The sequence below is a fragment of the Salmo salar genome, chromosome ssa08, assembly GCF_905237065.1.
Source record: "Salmo salar chromosome ssa08, Ssal_v3.1, whole genome shotgun sequence".
Classification (NCBI taxonomy): Eukaryota; Metazoa; Chordata; class Actinopteri; order Salmoniformes; family Salmonidae; genus Salmo; species Salmo salar.
The window spans coordinates 1,394,801-1,417,071 of NC_059449.1; the positions used below are offsets into that span (position 1 = coordinate 1,394,801).

A 22,271-nucleotide genomic window follows, 5' to 3' on the forward strand; every position below is an offset into this window, starting at 1 on the left:
GGTTCAGCTGGGAATGCTGCACCTCACGAACTTGCTTCCCTATTCCCCAGATGAGTGCCGTCACCAGGCACGAGGTAGGAAGGATGGTCTCAGTTTCCAGGGTAGTAGCCGTTTCCCAGGAAACGTTGCAGCTGTACAGTGGACGTAGGCTGGGGCCATTATCAGGTTTCAGGTATGACCCAGTTGCAGACAGTGTCGAAGTGACAAAAGTGTATTTCTAGTACAGGGGCAGGCAAACGACAGGTCAAGGGCAGGCAGAGGTCAGTAATCCAGAAAGGGTGCAACACGTCCAGAACGGCAGGCAGTCTCAGGGCAGGCAGGCAGGGGTCAATAATCCAGAGAGGTGTGGCAAGGTATAGAACGGCAGGCAGGCTCAGGGCAGCCCGAAAGGTCAAAACCGGGAAAGACTAGAAAACAAGAACAAGAACAGACAGGAGCAAGGGGATGAACGCTGATAGGTTTCATGAAACAAAACGATCTGGCAACAGACAAACAGAGAATACAGGTGTAAATGCACTGGGGATAATGGGGAAAATGGGCGACACCTGGATGGGGTGGAGACAAGCACAAAGACAGGTGAAACAGATCAGGGTATGACACTTGGTGGACACCAAGGAACTTGAAGCTCTCGACCTGCTCCACTACAACCCCGTCGATGTGGATGGGGGCATGCTCGGCACTCCGTTTCCTGTTGTCCACGATCAGCTCCTTTGTCTTGCTGACATTGAGGGAGAGGTTGTTGTCCTGGCACCACACTACCAGGTCTCTGACCTCCTCACTTTAGGCTGTCTCATCGTCATCGGTGATCAGGCCTACCACAGTCGTGTCATCTGCTAAATGAATCATGGTGTTGGAGTTGTGCGCAGCCACACAATCGTGGGTGAATCGGGAGTACAGGAGGGGACTAAGCACGCACCCCTGAGGGGCCCCCGTGTTGAGGGTCAGTGTGACAAATGTGTTGTTGCTTACCCTAACCATCATAGGGTGGTCTGTCAGGAGCAAAGCATTTCATGGCTTCAGATGTGTGTTAACCTGTTAGGGCTAGGGGGCAGCATTTGCACGTCTGGATAAAAAAATGTGCCCGATTTAATCTGGTTACTAATCCTACCCAGTAACTAGAATATGCATATACTTATTATATATGGATAGAAAACACTCTAAAGTTTCTAAAACTGTTTGAATGGTGTCTGTGAGTATAACAGAACTCATTTGGCAGGCAAAACCCTGAGACATTTTCTGACAGGAAGTGGATACCTGATGTGTTGTATTACCTTTAAACCTATCCCATTGAAAAACACAGGGGCTGAGGAATATTTTGGCACTTCCTATTGCTTCCACTAGATGTCACCAGCCTTTACAAAGTGTTTTGAGTCTTCTGGAGGGAGATCTGACCGAACAAGAGCCATGGAACGATGATGTCCCATTAGACACCTGGCGCGCGAGTTCATGTTGGGTACCCTCGTTCCAATACGTTATAAAAGAGTATGCATTCGTCCACCTTGAATATTATTCATGTTCTGGTTAAAAAGGCCCTAATGATTTATGCTATACAACGTTTGACATGTTTGAACGAACGTAAATATATTTTTTCCCCTCGTTCATGACGAGAAGTCCGGCTGGCTTAGATCATGTGCTAACAAGACGGAGATTTTTGGACATAAATGATGAGCTTTTTTGAACAAAACTACATTCGTTATGGACCTGTGATACCTGGAAGTGACATCTGATGAAGAGAATCAAAGGTAATGGATTATTTACATAGTATTTTCGATTTTAGATCTCCCCAACATGACGTCTAGTCTGTATCGCAACGCGTATTTTTCTGGGCACAGTGCTCAGATTATTGCAAAGTGTGATTTCCCAGTAAGGTTATTTTTAAATCTGGCAAGTTGATTGCGTTCAATAGATGTAAATCTATAATTCTTTAAATGACAATATAATATTTTACCAATGTTTTCTAATTTTAATTATTTAATTTGTGACGCTGACTTGACTGCCGGTTATTGGAGGGAAACGATTTCCTCAACATCAATGCCATAGTAAAACGCTGTTTTTGGATATAAATATGAACTTGATAGAACTAAAAATGCATGCATTGTCTAACATAATGTCCTAGGAGTGTCATCTGATGGAGATTGTAAAAGGTTAGTGCATCATTTTAGCTGGTTTTATGGTTTTGGTGACCCTGTCTTTGAATTGACAAAACATTACACACAACTCTTGTAAATGTACTGTCCTAACTTACTCTAAATTTATGCTTTCGCCGTAAAACCTTTTTGAAATCGTAAAACGTGGTTAGATTAAGGAGATGTTTATCTTTCAAAGGGTGTAAAATAGTTGTATGTTTGAAAAATGTGAATTTTGACATTTATTTGGATTCAAATTTGCCGCTCTTGAAATGCACCTGCTGTTGATGGAGTGCACCACGGGTGGCACGCTAGCGTCCCACCTAGCCCATAGAGGTTAAGGGGCAATAGTCAATTAGACAAGTTACCTTGGCACACTTGGGTGCAGGGACTATGGTGGTCTGCTTGAAACATTTAGGTATTAGACTGGGAGAAGTTGAAAATGTCAGTGAAGACACTTGCCAGCTGGTCAGCACTTGCTCTGAGTATGCATCCTAGCAATCCTTCTGGCCCTGCGGCCTTGTGAATGTTAACCTGTTTAAAGGCCTAAGCACATTGGCTATGGAGAGCGTGATCACACGGTTGTCCAAAACTATAGTGTTCATCCCGTTTATTCTCCAGTGATTGCATGTTCGCCATTAGAACGAAGGGTATAGGCGATTTGTCCACCTTCCTTCGTAGTCTTTTCCGGTATTCCACACGCTGGTCTCTGCAGGCCGTCCCCTCCTTCTTCCAGTATTGGAGATTTAGGCCTGGTCCAACATAATCAATATACACTACGGTTCAAAAGTTTGGGGTCACTTAGAAATGCTCTTGTTTTTTAAAGAAAAGCAAATTGTTTGTCCATTAACATAACATCAAATTGATCAGAAACACAGTGTAGAAATGGTTAATGTTGTAAATGACTATTGTAGCCGGAAAAGGTAGATGTTTTTATGGAATATGTGTCATTTCTCAGAACAAGAATAGACTGACGAGTGTCAGAAGAAAGTCCTTTGTTTCTGGCCATTTTGAGCCTGTAATCCAACCCACAAATGCTGATGCTCCAGATACTCAACTAGTCTAAAGAAGGCCAGTTTTATTGCTTCTTTAATCAGAACAACAGCTAACATAATTGCAAAAGGGTTTTCTAATGATCAATTAGCCTTTTAAAATGATAAACTTGGATTAGCTACCACAACGTGCCATTGGAACACAGGAGTGATGGTTGCTGATAATGGGCCTCTTTAAGCCTATGTAGATATTCCCCAAAAAATCTGCCGTTAGTCATTTACAACGTTAACAATGTTTACACTGTATTTCTGATCAATTTGATGGACAAAAAATGTGCTTTTCTTTCAAAAACAAGGAAATTTCTTAGTGACCCCAAACTTTTGAACACTAGTATATATTTCGCTTCCGACTCGTTGAAGTACAAGTCCTCATCCAAATCGAGGTTAGTGATAGCTGTTCTGATGTCCAGAAGCCTGTTTTCCCAATAGCATCTCCTAACATAGCCTAGCCTACCTAATCACCACATATCTAGCAGCATCCTTTTAGAAGATGACTCACCATGGGGTCAAGTGCACCTCACAGGCCCCATGAATAAGACATGAGTGACCCAGCCAGGGACAGAGGACAGGACAGTTGACGTTGCACTGCGAGCAGGCAACACGAGGCCGGCCGTGACGTCAGCCCTATGAATTAGTAAAGGACCCGTGGGATCCGGTGGACAGGGCGCTAACGGATGTAGCGCCGTTGCCATGACACGGCAAGATCCAGGAAACAGCAGGCCTTTGGTTAAAATAGACTAAAGGGTTAGCATAAACGCCTTAAATCCCTGACCCAGGATCAGTTTGAGTTTGTTTCGGCTCAAATGGTTAATGTTAGAGTTGGAGTAGGAAAATCTGTTCTTAAGTCAGTGCTTAGGGGCAGACTGGAGCACCTTTCCCTTTTACCGATGTTTCCACTGTACCATTATTATGCCTCATATCCAGTTCCTTGTTTTGTCAGGTCAGCTATCCATTTACTTGTTTGGACATGAGTGGCTATCACATGACCAAGGCCATGTCAGCTTAGGTTGTGAGTGATGTGTTGTTCTGAAAGAGAGTTAGTCACCATCACAGAACTATGGGCATTGATTTGAAAAGGGAGGAAGACCCTATTTGCCTTCCTTATGGTCTTGGTCTTTTATCAAACAGACAAAAGGATTAGGATGAGAGAAATTGATTGAGCCTTCTGTCCTACTATCCGCATTCCTGGAGGCTACTCCTTTCATTCTTATTATCAGACAAAACCTGAAAGTACTGTACAACAGAAGGGATTGTTAAAGCGGAACTTAAAGAGATGGCTCACCCAAATTACAAAATTATATATTGGTTTCCTTACCATGCAAGCAGAAAAGACAGCAATCCATGCTTTGGTTTAGTTAACTTTCTCCAAACTATTTATAATTTTTCTCCAAGGACCAATGCAAGTCAATATCCCCGATATTAACATGCTTTGCATTTAATGTACACATCATCCTGAATTAAAATTGACCGTGTAGCTCAATAAAGTAACTTTAAGATGATTTAGGTATGAAACACAAAACAACATTTAAGCAATCAGGCATTGCATGAAATATGATCTTGGTGCTAGGACTGATTCAATTACTTCCTTTCAGGAATAATGCATCATATTCAGGTTTGGTAGAAACTAAGGTCCTATAAGGGGATTTGCTCTGGTTTGAGGTACCTTTCTCTCAAAGTTGCCCTTTATGTTTTGTGCTGCTCTTTTGGCAACAGCTGTCTTTGTGATGTCAGGTGCTTTGTATTTAGAAATGTGGGTTATTATGCGAACGTCGATGGAAAATTACAAATTTCATACAAAGGTATAAGATGATGTCACTCATGAAGTAGATTGGTCGGCCCACTCCCACTCATAAAGGTAGGTCAGTAGAACAACCTATCGTCCAATCTATGATATTTAACTCCTACATGAGAACTTCCACTGAGAAATGGACTGGAAACTTTAGTACAAATTAAAAGCAATCTAACTCAATGGTTTTATACTCTAAAACTATATTCAAATCCACAAAGGGAAAATGTAAAGAAATGGCATGTTCGCTAACCTGTGGAAAACTAAATACACTCCTGGCAAATCCATGTTGTCTGCACTTGTGCTTTGGAAAACCTTCCAGTAACCACGGGCGTTAGCATGTGTAGACTAGTGTCACTGGGCATTTTACAACCAACAGGTTGACTTCAAGGACTTCAAAAGAACAGTGGAGTCTGTCATATCCCTATTGTGGTTTCCCCTCGACCGGGGGGTTCCCCCTTCTCTCTTTTGATGTCGCACCCCTCAATTTCCCCTAATTTAGATTGTCCTGCGGACAACACACATGACTGCCCCCAAATAATCCTCTCTTGTGTTGTTTTTGTACCTCCCTATAGCTCCATGGCTGTTCCCCCAACTACGACCTCCACAGAATGCTCCAGAACCCTATCAAGGCCCCTTTTGGAGTGATGGTATACGGGCAGCAAGATGGAGACAGACGGAATCAGAGAGCATGCTAACCTCGCCTCAGGGAAAAACTATTGTGCTCTAGCTATTTTGCCATTTAACCCTTGACTCGTGATTTTATTAGTTTATCAGTTTATGATTTCATTCGACATACCTGAATAACTTGAGTAACTTGAGTTGAAGTTGCATGAAAGGTTGTGAGTTGATTGGACTACTTCAAACTCTTGAGAGTGAAATTGAGGGCAGAGAGAATTTGACGCAGTGGCCTCTCAGGACTAGGCCCCACCCCAGCCCCACGCTAGTGTGATGCATGTTATGAGCAGCCCGTCGCTGACCAATGAGACAGAGTACTGCAGCAGTGAGGGCAGCATCAGCGCCGCCACCACCGCCAGCACCACCAGCACCACCTCCGACCTCTCTCCAATGTTGGGCCACATCCCCTCCGCTTCTACTCTCCCCTCTCCCTTCCCCAATGAACCCCCCCTGCACCCTACCACACTACCACACCACTACACCCCACCGCCACCACCACCCCTGCCCCCGAACACCCCTCCTCCCCCACCACCAACCTCCCTCTCCAGCCACGGTGTGTGGAAGAAGCGGCAGGTGCGGAGCTTTTTCTGGAAGCCCATCCCAGAGGAGAAGGTGCGGGGCCAGCCCAACATCTGGACCATGGCGGTGCGCTGCCAGCAGCAGTACCAGATCGACGTGCGCTCCGTGGAGGAGCTGTTCGGCCAGCAGGAGGAAGTGCAGGGCCGGGGGTGTGTGCCCGCCACCAGTGGATCCTCCTCAGCCCGCATCACCCGGTCCAGGTCCTTCAAGGAGAACAAGGACAAGGTGAGTCTGACTGGGTGGATTGTGAATGGTGGATGGGAATACGCCCTGACCTGTTTTTGTTTTACTGGTGGAATTACAAGACATAAGAGTGCTGGTAGGTCCACTTCACTAGAAAAAGATGTTAGCAGTATAATGTGCTTAACAAAGAGTTTTGGGTTTGCGCTAACGTGACTAAGATTGACTGGTTGGTATGGCAGTTTACTCTGTAGTAAAAACAATACAACAAAACATAAATTGACAACAACAAGACCAGTATAGACAGACAGTATATACTGTACCTGAACCTGAACTCAAAGGTTATTCTTGGAAGTCACTGTACTCATCACAGAACACAAGCTAACACAGCCACTTCACAGCACAACACAATCAGCTTCGTCTCGAGGGATGGGAATAATACTACCAAATCAAAAGCCAATTGTATGGCATGCGTATCTGGAAACAGGAAACACATCGATTGTGAGTGTAAATCATTGTATACCTCTGAAAAAGGCTTTGAACGAACTGTAAAGCTATGCCCACGTGAGGCTTAGTGAAGCTTATGTCACAGTTTGACAGTCTGAGCAACCTGGAGGGAATACTGGCTGTTATTTCACAACCCCTATTCCTCAAGGGACTCCAAATATAGCAACATGCTACGCGCTACTCCTGAGAGCCCTGTGATTGTACGTAGGATATACAGTGCCTTCAGAAAGTATTCACACCCCTTGACTTTTTCCACATTTTGTTGTTACAGCCTGAATTTTAAATGTATTAAGTTGAGGTTGTCACTGGCCTACACACAATACCCCATAATGTCCAAGTGGAATTATGTTTTTAGAAATGTTTAAAAATTAATAAAAAATGACAAGCTGAAATGTCTTGAGTCAATAAGTATTCAACCCTTTTGTTATGGCAAGCCTAAATAAGTTCAGGAGTAAAAATGTGCTTAACAAGTCACATAATAAGTTGCACGGACTCCCTCTGTATGCAATATTAGTGTTTAACATGATTTTTGAATGACTACCTCATCTCTGTACCCCATACATATAATTATCTGTAAGGTGCCTCAGTCAAGTAGTGAATTTCAAACGCAGATTCAACCACAAAGATCATGGAGGGTTTCCAAACGCCTCGCATAAATACTAAATCAAATCATGCTTTATTTATACAGCACATTTCAGACGTGGAATGCAACACAATGTACTTTAAAGGGGGAATAAATAAATAAAAAAACAATGACAATAAAAGCTGAAATATTTACTACACAATATGATAAAAAAACTAAAGAATTACTCAAACCGAACAACTAAAAAGCACCCTAAGGAAAAGCAAAGCTAAAAAGATGTGTTTTAAGATCTGTGTTTTAAATATGTCCACAGTTTCAGCCCCCTTAAGGTTCTCTGGCAGGCTATTCCAGAGGATGGGGGCATAATAACTAAAGGCTGCCTCTTCATGCTTCTTGGTCCTAGGCTTCGGATAGTTAAAATGCCAGTACCAAAGGACATGAGGAACCTAATTGACAGAGTGAAAGGAAGGAAACCTGTTCATAATAACAAATATTCTAAAACATGCATCCTGTTTGCAACAAGGCACTAAAGTAATGCTGCAAAAAATCTGGCAAAACAATTAACTTTCTGATTTCCATCAGACACTGGGAGATGAATTCCCCTTTCAGCAGGACAATAACCTAAAACACAGGACCAAATCTACACTGGAGTTGCTTACCAAGAAGACAGTGCATGTTCCTGAGTTTTGACTTAAAACGGTTGTCTAGCAATGATCAACAACCAATTTGATAGAGCTTGATGAATTTTGAAAAGAATAATCGGCAAATGTTGCAAAATCCAGGTGTGGATAGCTCTTAGTGACCAACCTAGAAAGATTCACTACAAAGATTTACAGCTGTAATCGCTGCCAATGGTGCTTCTACAAAGTATTGACACAGTGGTGTGAAAACTTATGTAAATTAGATATTTATGTATTTAATTTTCAATCCATTTGCAAAAATATTTTAAAACAAGTTTTCACTTTTTCATTTTGGGGTATTGTGTGTAGATGGGTGAGAGATATTTTTTAAATGTATTTTTTATAAATGTTGAATTCAGGCTGTAACACAACAAAATGTGGAATAAGTCAAGGGGTATGAATGCTTTCTGAAGTCACTGTGGATACAGAAACAATAGCATCACAAATGCCAGAATTTGTGGTGCTGTACCTTAAAGGGATACTTTGCGATTGAAGCCCATTATATACATGTAATGAAGCCCATTATATACATGTACATCCCCAGAACTCGTGGATACCATTTTTATGTCTCAGCGTCCAGTATGAAGGAAGTTAAAGGTAGTTTCGCAAGCCAATGCTAACTAGCATTAACACAATAACTGGAAGTCATAGGCATTATGAAGATATGACATATTTTATTGTTTTATTCAGTTTCTTTGTCAGGGACCATGTAGAACTAAAACATACATCTCTGAGACTGCAATCTAATGCATTGTACGAGCTCATTGTGGCAGCATTGTACAGCAAATTTTCATCACCAGACCCTGGGCAGGTGTACAATAAAAAAACATGCATCGGAATTCTTCTGGCTGATTTGTTTTTCACCTTTAATTTATGCACTTTTCTTCCCAATGCACTTTTTGGGCATCATGATGTCCAAATAAATCATCTCTATTTTTGCATTTAAACCACAGTTTTGGATTTGTCCACTTTTTCGACTGTGTGCGGGTCTCCATCTCTCCTTTTCAAATACTTGAGGTAGTCGAATGTAGCTCTTATAGAGTTTCAACTAAAAGGCAACTGTTTTCTTTGATATTCAAATACAGGCCTCAGGAAAACAAATAATATTTGAAAAATATATATTTATTTGAAGGCTGTCAAATATTTGATGAAGAACAGAAAACGCTCACCCCATTGCTATGCGATTAAAATGCAATTACCAAAGTATTAAGTAACATGCCAATAAAATGTTTCTCCAAAAGTAATTACAGTTTTATTACACAGGTACAAGAACAGTTAACATTAAAGTGTTACTGAGAATGCTAACAGTAACGAAATATGGCTATTAAGTGTCGAAAGTAAACTAAATATCCAAAAACTGCCGTCTTGAATCAACAACAGCCAAGGTAAGTTGAAAATCATGTTAGTTTGTATTCTAAACTATTCCCCATTAGGGGAACCCTGCACTATATTTTATTTGCCCCCCCCCCCCCAAGTTTTCTGAGCAAAATGTTTTCGTTGTTGGACATAAAATGCTGTGAAATCACCCGGAAATCAGCTCAAAGTGATTTTAATTTAGGAAATCTGTTCCCAAGTATTCCCACGCATAAATTTAGAGGCATACGTGATCATATCTCAATGTAATCAAGGTTTGAAATGATTTTATTTTTGTCAAATACTACAGTTGAAGTCGGAAGTTTACATACACTAAGGTTGGAGTCATTAAAACTAGTTTTTCAACCACTCCACAAATTTTTGTTAACAAACTATAGTTTTGGCATGTCGGTTTGGACATCTGCTTTGTGCATGACAAGTAATTTTTTCAACAATTGTTTACAGACAGATTATTTCACTTATAATTCACTGTATCACAAATCAAGTGGGTCAGAAGTTTACATAAACTAAGTTGACCGTGCCTTTAAACAGCTTGGAAAGTTCCAGAAAATTATGTCATGATTGTAGAAGCTTCTGATAGGCTAATTGACACTATTTGAGTCAATTGGAGGTGTACCTGTGGATGTATTTCAAGGTCTACCTTCAAACTCAGTGCCTCTTTGCTTGACATCATGGGAAAATCAAAAGAAATCAGTCAAGACCTCAGAAAAACAATTGTAGATCTCCACAAGTCTGGTTCACCCTTGGGAGCAATTTCCAAACGCCTGAAGGTACCACGTTCATCTGTACAAGCAATAATACACAAGTATAAACACCATGGGACCACGCAGCCGTCATACCGCTCAGAAAGGAGACGCGTTCTGTCTCCTAGAGATGAACATACTTTGGTGTGAAAAGTGCAAATCAATCCCAGAACAACAGCAAAGGACCTTATAAAGATGCTGTAGGAAACAGGTACAAAAGTATCTATATCCACAGTAAAACTAGTCCTATATCGACATAAGCTGAAAGGCCACTCAACAAGGAAAAAGCCACTGCTCCAAAACCGCCATTAAAAGCCAGACTACGGTTTGCAACTGCACATGGGGGCAAAGATCGTGCACCAGGAGGGACTGCTGCACTTCACAAAATAGATGGCATCATGAGGTAGGAAAATGATGTGGATATATTGAAGCAACATCTCAAGACATCAGTCAGGAAGTTAAAGCTTGGTCGCAAATGGGTCTTCCAAATGGACAATGACCCCAAGCATACTTCCAAATTTGTGGCAAAATAGCTCAAGGACAACAAGGTCAAGGTATTGGAGTGGCCATCACAAATCCCTGACCTCAATCCTATAGAAAATATGTGGGCAGAACTTAAAAAGCATGTGCGAGCAAGGAATCTTACAAACCTGACTCAGTTACACCAGCTCTGTCAAGAGGAATGGGCATTTTTACTAGGATTAAATGTCAGGAATTGTGAAAAACTGAGTTTAAATGTATTTGTCTAAGGTGTATGTAAACTTCCGACTTCAACTGTATATCAGTTTGGGATTCGTGCAGTCAAAATTTGCAGTGTACAAATTATTTATAATTATGTTCCGATCTCACGACCATCCTCTCAAGGAAGGGCCCACGACTGAATGTAATTGGGGAACCCTGTAATAGTATGTTTGAAACAAGAACATTTCCCCTCCGATGGAAAAAGAGTTTCGAAGTTGTTTTTGCCTACCATCCAAATTGCTGTCTGCAATGATTGCAAATGACTTTTAATTTCTCTGCTGTATTTTCAGGTATCATACAATTTATTGCAGCTTTCAACTGTTTCAGTGGCACCTATTGTTCACCTAATACCTTTTTTGCATTATTGGTTAGAGCCTGTAAGTAAGCATTTCACTGTAAGGTCTACACCTGTTGTATTCGGCGCACGTGACAAATAAACTTTGATTTGATTTGATGTTGAAAGAGTCATACTTATCTGTACAAAATAGAATTGGTTTTTGTTTGACTTGATTATGTACACCTGAGGCAATGGACATTCAGGAGAACGGACATTTACAGAATGCTCAGATATACATCTATTGTGTAGATCAAATGACTGTCAGATAAATTGGAATAGTATAGGAAATTGTGTTCTATTCATTCTATTTTTTATCTTCAACATGCAGTTCCAGATACAACCCAGATACAAGGCAGCCAATCCAATTGTTTCGGAAAAGTAGTCACTTACTGAGATCTGTAAAAAAAAAAAAAAAAGTAGTTGCTTTCTCAGATCTGTATTAAAATAGTTTTAAAACGTATTACTTTTTTAGAATCTTCACCCCCTATAGTTTTAACTCTACTTAAACATATAGTTATCTCAGGTCTGGAAGAGTTGCAGAGTTAATTGAAAATAATACCATTGTTGATTAGTTGTTATAGTTTTCATTAACTAGGCAATTTGCTATTGATCCATATGGTCTATCCACTTGAAACTCGTGGACAATATGGACGCAGATATAAAACATTAATACTATACATGAATACAGTTTTTAAAAGTTATTCAAGCGTAAATTACTACCATACACCGTTCAAAGGTACTTACGTTTTGTGTCTTGCCCATTCACCCTCTGAATGGCACAAATACACAATCCACGTCTCAATTGTCTCAAGGCTTAAAAATCTTTCAATAACTTTTCTCCTTCTCTTCATCTACACTGATTTAACAAGTGACATCAATAAGGGATCATAACGTTCACCTAGATTCACCTGGTCAGTCTATGTAATGGAAAGAGCATGTGTTCTTAATGTTTTGTGTTCTCATTGTAGATTGTCACCTGTTATTTACCAACATTATTCATCCCGGAAACTTTGGTAAATTACTGGTAGCTTTGCAACCCTAATCTAGCATCACAATCATTTCCACATGATCCTCCTGTACTGAATCGTGTTCTTCTCTTTCTACTGTTCTCAGATCAGCATTCTGGACTCCAAGCGGGGCATGAACGTGGGCATTTTCCTCAGGCAGTTCAAGAAGTAAGTCTTCCTGCGGTTCTGTTAGATTAGCTTACATAAAGTGGGGATAAAATTCCACTGATCGGCCTGAGGGAGAGAAACGAGACGCCTTGGGTGAAACACGACACCGTTGTGTAACTTGTTTTAAATGGCGGCCTCCTTAGTCCGGCACGCTAGGGGATAAGGTCACGTGTGTGTGTGCGTGTCGTAATTATGGTGTTTGCTGTATTTACATTTTAGTCATTTAGCAGAGGCTCTTATCCAGAGCAACTTACCTGAGTAATTTTAAGTCCCTTGCTCAAGACACATCAGAAGATTTTTCACCTAGTCGGCTTGGGGATTCAAACCAGCGACATTTTGATTACTGGCCTATCGCTCTAACCGCTAGGCTACCTGCTGCCCCTGTAGAGTTGTCAATCTGTTAGGGTAGTAGTTCTCAATCCTGGTCCTGAGGACCCAAAGGGGTGCACATTATTTTTGTATTTTTTACCACAGCACTACACACCTGATGATTCAAATCATCAAAGCTTGATGATGAGTTGATTTTGCTTAGGCAAAAAACTAAATTTGCACCCCTTTGGGTCCCCAGGACCAGGATTGACAACCACTGGGTTAGGGTATTTCAATAGAGGGGCGAGGCAAATTGTGCCTGTTGCATTTGTTGTTCACAGCATGACATACAGTGCCTTGCAAAATTATTCATCGCCCTTGGCGTTTTTCCTATTTTGTTGCATTACAACCTGTAATTTAAATGGAATTTTATTTGGATTTCATGTAATGGACATACATAAAATAGTCCAAATTGGTGAAGTGAAATTAAAAAAAAAGGGGCACCACCAAGCAAGCAGCACCATGAAAACCAAGGAGCTCTCCAAACAGGTCAGGGACAAAGTTGTGGGGAAGTACAGATCAGGGTTGGGTTATAACAAAAAAAAAGAAACTTTGAACATCCCACGGAGCACCATTAAATCCATTATTAAAAAATGGCACCACAACAGACCTGCCAAGAGAGGGCCGCCCACCAAAACTCACGGACCAGGCAAGGAGGGCATTAATCAGAGAGGCAACAAAGAGACCAAAGATAACCCTGAAGGAGCTGCAAAGCTCCACACAACTCCTACATATATGACTCCGAATCAGGAACAACGATTCCCAGCTGTTCCTGATCAGGAGTCACAAGACACACACCAGACTGCCACGTCCTGACCCCCAAACTACTACACCAGCTCCATCTGCTGGTCAGGACGTGACAATATCGGTGCTCATCGGGCATTGGACATAAACATTACACAAGTTGGAAATTTCAAATTCAACAATGAGTGGTTTGGAAGGAATCAGTGTGGCTAACTGCAAGCATTGCAAAGCAATCATTATTCAGTGGAGTGGCTGTGTGGTCCCAAGTCTAAGATTAATGGTCTCTTTTCCTAGTTTAAGATGATAAACATTCAACATTGGCCAAGCATGTCAATGAAGCATGATTTTTGCCGCGCTCAAAACAACTGTTAACTCAGAACTGCAAAATCTGAATTGAGTGAGTTCAAGACAACTGGGAACTCGGCAAAACAAGCTACGACTGGGAAAATATGTTTTGAACTTTCATCCAACTCGGAATTGTACATTCGGAACTCTGCCCTCTTTCTAGAGCAACGACCTGAAGATCACTGACGTCATCATGATTCATCTTTTTTTTTTCTCTCGAGTTCCCAGTTTTCTTGAAAGCACCATAAATCCAGAGAATGCCAGACTTTGATGTCAAAGTTTGATGACAAAATTTGCACTCAAAGGACCACCGCGCCACCTTCCTCTTCAAGTGAGCACAGCACAACAAGGTGAGTCCAAAAATGTCTTGTATGCTGCTGCATACATTATGTAATATGCCAGGGAGATATGTAGACTGTAGCTAAGAAAGTAAATACTAAGTGTATGTTGTTGTCACGCCCGCTTGAGGCGCCAGACTGCCTATCTTTACGCACACCTGTCCCCTTCGTTACGCGCATCTGCACCTCATTGGACCCACCTGAATGCTATCATTATTCGATTGCCTCCCCTTTATCTGTCTGTTTCCTCTGTTTGTTCCCTGTGTCTGCATTGATGTCGTTACTTTGTCCCCTGTCCAGACGATGGTCCTGTTTTATGTCCGTTATTCATTCATTCATTCATTCATTCATTAAGTAAGTCAGCCAGCCATATCAGCTATGGTTTTAAAAAGGCAGTAAATGAGGCTGAACGAACTGTTTCGCTGCCGGACGAGGCTCCGCTGATCGCCAGGTGTAGCAGTGGTAAGGATTCACCCCATGGTGCTGAAAGGGAAGCTCGGCTGTTGGGACAGCTTTATGTAGGCCCTAACAGTTCGTGGGCACCGGTAGTCACCGTTATAGTGCAAATGTCTAAGTCCCTCACCCTAAAATCTCCATGCTTTATACAGTAGTAGTTTTAATGAAAAACCTCTAGAATTGGTTTTCTAATCAAAGTATTTCTCTACCCAGCCTGACTGGGCATATACTATATTCAGTGTGTGCGTGACTGGCAGTGCTCTCCTCAGCTCAGACACACAGTTAATAAGTATGGCGTGGGAACATGATGGCCTGCAGAGGAAGTACAGTCTGGTCTTACCTCATCACTGTCTGTGCATGTCCTTCAAAGGACCCTGCAAAGTTGTTTTATGTAAAAAATATATAATTTCTTTGGACTAATTTACAGCGGAATATTAGTATTGGACCTGAAGATATCTGCGCAGAAAGAGCAATGCACGGCATACAATACACACTCACATATACACACGGACACATACACACATGCAGGCACGCACACACACACAAAATACAGAGAGGGTTTTAGGAATATCACAGAACTGACCCTCAGATTATCTGGGTTGATAATCCAGGAGAAAAGGTCCACGTTGTTCAAATCAAATCACCAATCAAATTTTATTGGTCACATACACATGGTTAGCAGATCTTATTGTGAGTGTAGCGAAATGCTTACGCTTCTAGATCCGACAGTGCAGCAGTATTTAACAAGTAATATCTAACAATTCCACAACAAAACCTAATACACACAATCTAGTAAAGGAATGGGATGAGAATATATAAGTATAAAATATATGGATGAGCAGTGACAGAGCAGCTAAGATGCAATAGATAGTAAAGAATAGATAGTGAAGGATACAGTATACAATATATACATATGACATGAGTAATGTGAGATATGTAAACATTCTTAAAGTGGCATTATTAAAGTGACTAGTTTTCCATTTATTAAAGTAGCTAATGACATCAAGTCTGTAGGTAGGCAGCCACCTCTCTGTGCTAGTGATGGCTGTTTAACAATCTGATGGCCTTGAGATAGAAGCTGTTTTTCAGTCTCTCGGTCCCAGCTTTGATGCACCTGTACTGACCTCGCCTTCTGGATCAAAGCGGGGTGAACAGGCAGTGGCTCGGGTGGTTATTGTCCTTGAGGATCTTTTTTGCCTTCCTGTGACATCGGGTGGTGTAGGTGTCCTGGAGGGTAGTTTGCCCCCGGTGATGCGTTGTGCAGGCTGCACCACCCTATAAAGAGCCCTGTGGTTGTGGGCGGTGCATTTTTTTATTATTTATTTTAGTTCACCTTTATTTAACCAGGTCGGCCAGTTGAGAACAAGTTCTCATTTACAACTGCGACCTGGCCAAGATAAAGCGTAGCAGTTCGACACAAACAACAACACAGAGTTACACATGGAATAAAAAAGCCTACAATAACACAATAGAAAAAAAGTCCATATACAGTGTGTGCAAATGGCGTGAGGAGGTAAGGCAATAAATAGGCCATAGTAGCGAAGTAATTACAATTTTGCAAATTAACACTGGAGTGATAGATGTGCAGATGATGATGTGCAAGTAGAAATACTGGTGTGCAAAAGAGCAAAAAAGTAAATTCGTTCAAGTCATTGGCAGCAGAGAACTGGAAGGAAAGGCGACCAAAGCAGGTGTTGGCTTTGGGGGTGACCAGTGAGATATACCTGCGTGCTACCGTACCAGGTGGTTGCCGTACCAGGCGGTGATACAGCCCGACAGGATGGCGATTGCTTTGGCTAGCAGTATATCCTACTTTATGTATTACATAAGCAGTCTGGAGTGGCTAATGCTAACTCACTGTGGAGTGGTAGACTGGGAGAGAGTTGTAGCTCGGGATTTGCATGCCAGCACAGAGCATGTGCTGTATAACTCAGCTTGTCCAACACATTTGACACAATGGGTGTGATTTAACTGATATTTTTGTGATACTAATGGAGACTTTGTCTACACAATTGTGCAGAGAAACTCTCCCTTATATCACAACGGTTTTGCCAAATGCGTTTTACATCAGTTGTACAACTTGAGTTTGTACGGGGCCAGAGGGCTGATCACATAGGACATTTTGCATGGCTCCCCCTGTAATTTTCATAGCATTTGACTCTTATCACAAGAGCACCTATCAACACTGCCTCGTCCACACTGGACTTGGACACTTTCGTTTATGTAACACAGTCGCTAGTGCAGTACAGCATATCGGCAATTTTTTTGCATGTGGCTAGCATCGCCTCCAGCCGTTCTCAGCTAGCATGTTGCTAACAGTAACTCTAACTACTTACAGTATGTAATTCGTTATTCATGTCGATGGGAACCTTGAATGCAGAAAAGAGGCAGGTTGATAATGCTAACTAAGCTAACTAGACATTTGAAACATACATTCTCCCCCTTTCAGTTGACCTCCAATGAGAATGTCATATTTTAAGGGATTCTCCCGATATGATATGACACAAATTTCCACAGAATTCATTTTTACTGAATTAGTGGCATGTTGTTGCAGTTGTACGGGCTCCCACCGCATCTCCCTGAACCCCTTTCAATTCATGGATTCTCCAGTCCCATGGCTCATAAATCCATATCAGGCCTGGGCATCAGGCTCACACATCTGAGTGCCTGTGTGAGGAATGTCTGGATTTACTGCTATATTGATAGAATAATTTCTATGTTTGAAGTAATGACTAAAGTATTCCACCCTGAAACTTTAGAACTGTGTGACATGTGTTAAGACTATAATCTGATGATGTGTGTGTTGAAGAAGACTTGTAAATAGCATTCATTTATTGAGTTAATGTTGAATAATAGAAGGGAACATTTAACATTTGTAAGTGGGTTTCAAAGTAGGTTAGAGAATCATTGACGGTTAGGATGGAGCATGTCAGTTGGGTTTGTAGGAAACAAGTTGATCTATTTCTCTGAAGAATAAGCGAGACTGAACGCTGAGAAGAGAAGTAAGCCAGGCGCTACAAAACCACAGAGGTTTCCTGTTTAGAGCTAGACTTGTCAGCTGCAGACATGAAGATAGAGGTACACGATTAGACAAAAGGAGCTATCAAAGTAGAACATTGTGACAGAGTTAGAGAAGAGGAGGGGCATTTATAAATCAAATCAAATGTATTTATATAGCCCTTCTTACATCAGCTGATATCTCAAAGTGCTGTACAGAAACCCAGCCTAAAACCCCAAACAGCAAGCAATGCAGGTGTAGAAGCACGGTGGCTAAGAAAACCTCCCTAGGAAGGCCAAAACCTAGGAAGAAACCTAGAGAGGAACCAGGCTATGAGGGGTGGCCAGTCCTCTTCTGTCTGTGCCGGGTGGAGATTATAACAGCACATTGCCTAGATGTTCAAATGTTCATAAATGACCAGCATGGTCAAATAATAATAATAATCATAGTAGTTGTCGAGGGTGCAACAAGTCAGTAACACAAGAGTAAGTGTCAGTTGGCTGTTTCATAGCCGATCTTTGAGAGTATCTCTACCGCTCCTGCTGTCTCTAGAGAGTTGAAAACAGCAGGTCTGGGACAGGTAGCACGTCCGGTGAATAGGTCAGGGTTCCAGCAGGTCTGGGACAGCAGGTCTGGGACAGGTAGCATGTCCGGTGAACAGGTCAGGGTTCCATAGCTGCGGGCAGAACAGTTGGAACTGGAGCAGCAGCACGGCCAGGTGAACTGGGGACAGCAAGGAGTCATCAAGCCAGGTAGTCCTGAGGCATGGTCCTAGGGCTCAGGTCCTCAAAGAAAGAAAGAAAGAAAGAAAGAAAGAAAGAAAGAAAGAAAGAAAGAAAGAAAGAAAGAAAGAAAGAAAGAAAGAATATTTAAATTCACACAGGACACCGGAAAAGACAAGAGAAATAGTCCAGATGTGACAGACTGACCCTAGCCCCCCGACACATAAACTACTACAGCATAAATACTGGAGGCTGAGACAGGAGGGGTCAGGAGACACTGTGGCCCCATCCAATGAAACCCCCGGACAGGGCCAAACAGGTAGGATATAACCCCACCCACTTTGCCAAAGCACAGCCTCCACACCACTAGAGGGATATCTCCAACCACCAACATACCATCCCGGGACAAGGCATAGTATAGCCCACAAAGATCTCCGCCACGGCACAGCCCAAGGGGGGGGGGCGCCAACCCAGACAGGAAGACCACGTCAGTGACTCAACCCACTCAAGTGATGCACCCCTCCCAGGGACGGCATGGAAGAACACCAGCAAGCCAGTGACTCAGCCCCCGTAATAGGGGTAGAGGCAGAGAATCCCAGTGGAAAGAGGGGAAACCGGCCAGGCAGAGACAGCAAGGGCGGTTCGTTGCTCCAGCCTTTCCGTTCACCTTCACACCCCTGGGCCAGACTACACTTAATTATAGGACCTACTGAAGAGATATGTCTTCAGTAAAGACTTAAAGGTTGAGACCGAGTCTGCGTCTCTCACATGGGTAGGCAGACTATTCCATAAAAATGGAGCTTTATAGGAGAAAGCCCTGCCTCCAGCTGTTTGCTTAGAAATTCTACGAACAATTAGGAGGCCCGCGTCTTGTGACCGTAGCGTACGTGTAGGTATGTACGGCAGGACCAAATCGGAAAGATAGGTAGGAGCAAGCCCATGTAATGCTTTGTAGGTTAGCAGTAAAACCTTGAAATCAGCCCCTGCCTTAACACGGAAGCCAGTGTAGGGAAGCTAGCACTGGAGTAATATGATCAAATTTTTTGGTTCTAGTCAGGATTCTAGCAGCCGTATTTAGCACTAACTGAAGTATATTTAGTGCTTTATCCGGGTAGCCGGAAAGTAGAGCATTGCAGTAGTCCAACCTAGAAGTAACAAAGGCATGGATTCATTTTTCTGCGTCATTTTTGGACAGAAAGTTTCTGATTTTTGCAATGTTACGTAGATGGAAAAAAGCTGTCCTTGAAACAGTCTTGATATGTTCTTCAAAAGAGAGATCAGGGTCCAGAGTAACGCCGAGGTCCTTCACAGTTTTATTTGAAACGACTGTACAACCATCCAGATTAATTGTCAGATTCAACAGAAGATCTCTTTGTTTCTTGGGACCTAGAACAAGCATCTCTGTTTTGTCCGAGTTTAAGAGTAGAACGTTTGCAGCCATCCACTTCCTTATGTCTGAGACACAGGCTTCTAGTGAGGGCAATTTTGGGGCTACACCATGTTTCATTGAAATGTACAGCTGTGTGTCATCCGCATAGCAGTGAAATTTAACATTATGTTTTCGAATGACATCCCCAAGAGGTAAAATATATAGTGAAAACAATAGTGGTCCTAAAACGGAACCTTGAGGAACAATGAAATGTACAGTTGATTTGCCAGAGGACAAACCAATCACAGAGACAAACTGATATCTTTCCGACAGATAAGACCTAAACCAGGCCAGAACTTGTCCATGTAGACCAATTTGGGTTTCCAATCTCTCCAAAAGAATGTGGTGATCGATGGTATCAAAAGCAGCACTAAGATCTAGGAGCACGAGGACAGACGCAGAGCCTCGGTCTGACGTCATTAAAAGGTCATTTACCACCTTCACAAGTGCAGTCTCAGTGCTATGATGGGGTCTAAAACCAGACTGAAGCATTTCGTATACATTGTTTGTCTTCAGGAAGGCAGTGAGTTGCTGTGCAACAACTTTATAAAGTGTACTTTATAAAGTGTATGTTATAACCAAATGTGACGTATAAAAGGCTGTGTGCATTGTATGATTTTCAGAGCGCTCTCTGAATAAAGGACTGATCCATTGCAGAATCTGAGACTTTGTCTACTTCTTTATTAACTGAAGCCTTACAACCTTCGGGAAATAGACAAAGCTTTGAGTAGTAGTTGAATTCAACCATTGAGATAGACAATTCTCGTGACATATGTGCAAACAGAGAGTGAGCGAGCCTGTGCTGTTTACCAATGAACTGAACTGACTGTTTCAGTACCATTTAAGCCAATGGGTATGAGACTTTATAACTTCTTTTGTATGAGCCTTTAGGATGTCCTATTATAAGGTGTATAATATGGTATGTTTCTTTAACCGACGGGTATGAGAGCGTAAGAGCCTCCTAGAACAAGGCTTATAGTGTGTTAAGTCTCTCTGCACCAAATTGTCAACTGACTCAAAATGGCTTTTATTTAGTCAGGATCCTGATGAGATGTTCTTAAGATATTATAATACTGTACATGCTTATAAGAAATCTTGCCATGCATTATAACCGCATCATAATGCACTATAACGGTTATCACTGTGTCCATCTCATCCAGGTCCAATCACTCCATCGTGGAGGACATTCGCCAGGGAGACGGCAAGCTGTACGGAGCTGAACTCCTCAAAGACCTGCTCAAACTCCTGCCCGAGTCTGATGAGGTGTGTGTGTGTGTGGGAGGGAGGGAGGGAGGGAGGGAGGGAGGGAGAAAGAGTGAAAGAGAGAGAGGGACACACACACACACACACAATGTACCAGCCAAGCAAGGCACTAATGCACCACAGTTTTTGAATTGGATACTAGCACAGCCCAGCTAGCATAGGCTTCCTCTATGTCTATGATATAATTAAGCAATAAGGCACGAGGGGGGTGTGGTATATGGCCAATATACCATGGCTAAGGGCTGTTCTTAGGCAAGATGCATCGCGGAGTGCCTGGATACAGCCCTTAGCTGTGGTATATTGGCCATTTGCCACAAACCCCAGAGGTGCCTTATTACTATTCTAAACTGGTTATCAACGTAATTAGAGGAGTAAAATACATGTTTTGGCATACCCGTGGTATACGGTCTGATATACCATGGTTCAGTCAATCAGCATTCAGGGATCTAACCACCCAGTTTATAAATGCCTTTAAATCATTCTCAAATGGATGGAGCACAATCATTCAATGATTTAATTCAATGACAGACATTTTCTAAGTTACTTTGTACATCATCACATTTTTAAGGTGAATTTGTGTTGTTGAGGTTCGTTTCTTATGGATTGCACTTATTGGAGCACAAAATAATATTAATAATATTATTACACTTTCATCAAAAGTGACTCTCAGTTAGTCATGTGTGCATACATTTTTACATGGGTGGCCCCAGTGGAAATCGAAACCCATGATCCCGACTTTGCAAGCGCCATGCTTTACCAACTGAGCCACACAGGAACATGTTTATGTTTTATTGTCGTATCCACAGGTAAAGAAACTGAGGGCGTTCAAAGGGGACTCCAGCAAACTGACCCTGGCAGACTCCTTCATGTATCTGTTGGTTCAGGTGCCTCGGTAAGCTGCACTCATTGGTATTACAGCACAGAAACGGATTGGCCATAGGGCAGTTTGGACAAATGCTGGTCCATCTTCAGCCTTTTTTTTGGTGCAGAAGGATCTTTATTTGCCTAATAAAGAGGGCCTCAACAAAATCTTGGGCCGGCGTGTTAGAAATGCCCGAGACAATTT

General features: G+C 42.1%; 1 protein-coding gene across 1 annotated transcript in view; it reads left to right on the forward strand.

Annotated features, from left to right (window-relative positions):
• Nucleotides 1-22,271, forward strand: part of LOC106610020 (FH2 domain-containing protein 1) — a 60,327-nt gene that overhangs the window by 20,179 nt on the left and 17,877 nt on the right. Inside the window, exons 2-5 of the mRNA XM_014209122.2 lie at nucleotides 5,540-6,446; nucleotides 12,480-12,541; nucleotides 21,103-21,205; nucleotides 22,012-22,097. Coding sequence (XP_014064597.2) covers nucleotides 5,916-6,446; nucleotides 12,480-12,541; nucleotides 21,103-21,205; nucleotides 22,012-22,097 — 782 coding nt within the window. The 5' untranslated portion in view covers nucleotides 5,540-5,915. The remainder of the gene's footprint in view (nucleotides 1-5,539; nucleotides 6,447-12,479; nucleotides 12,542-21,102; nucleotides 21,206-22,011; nucleotides 22,098-22,271) is intronic.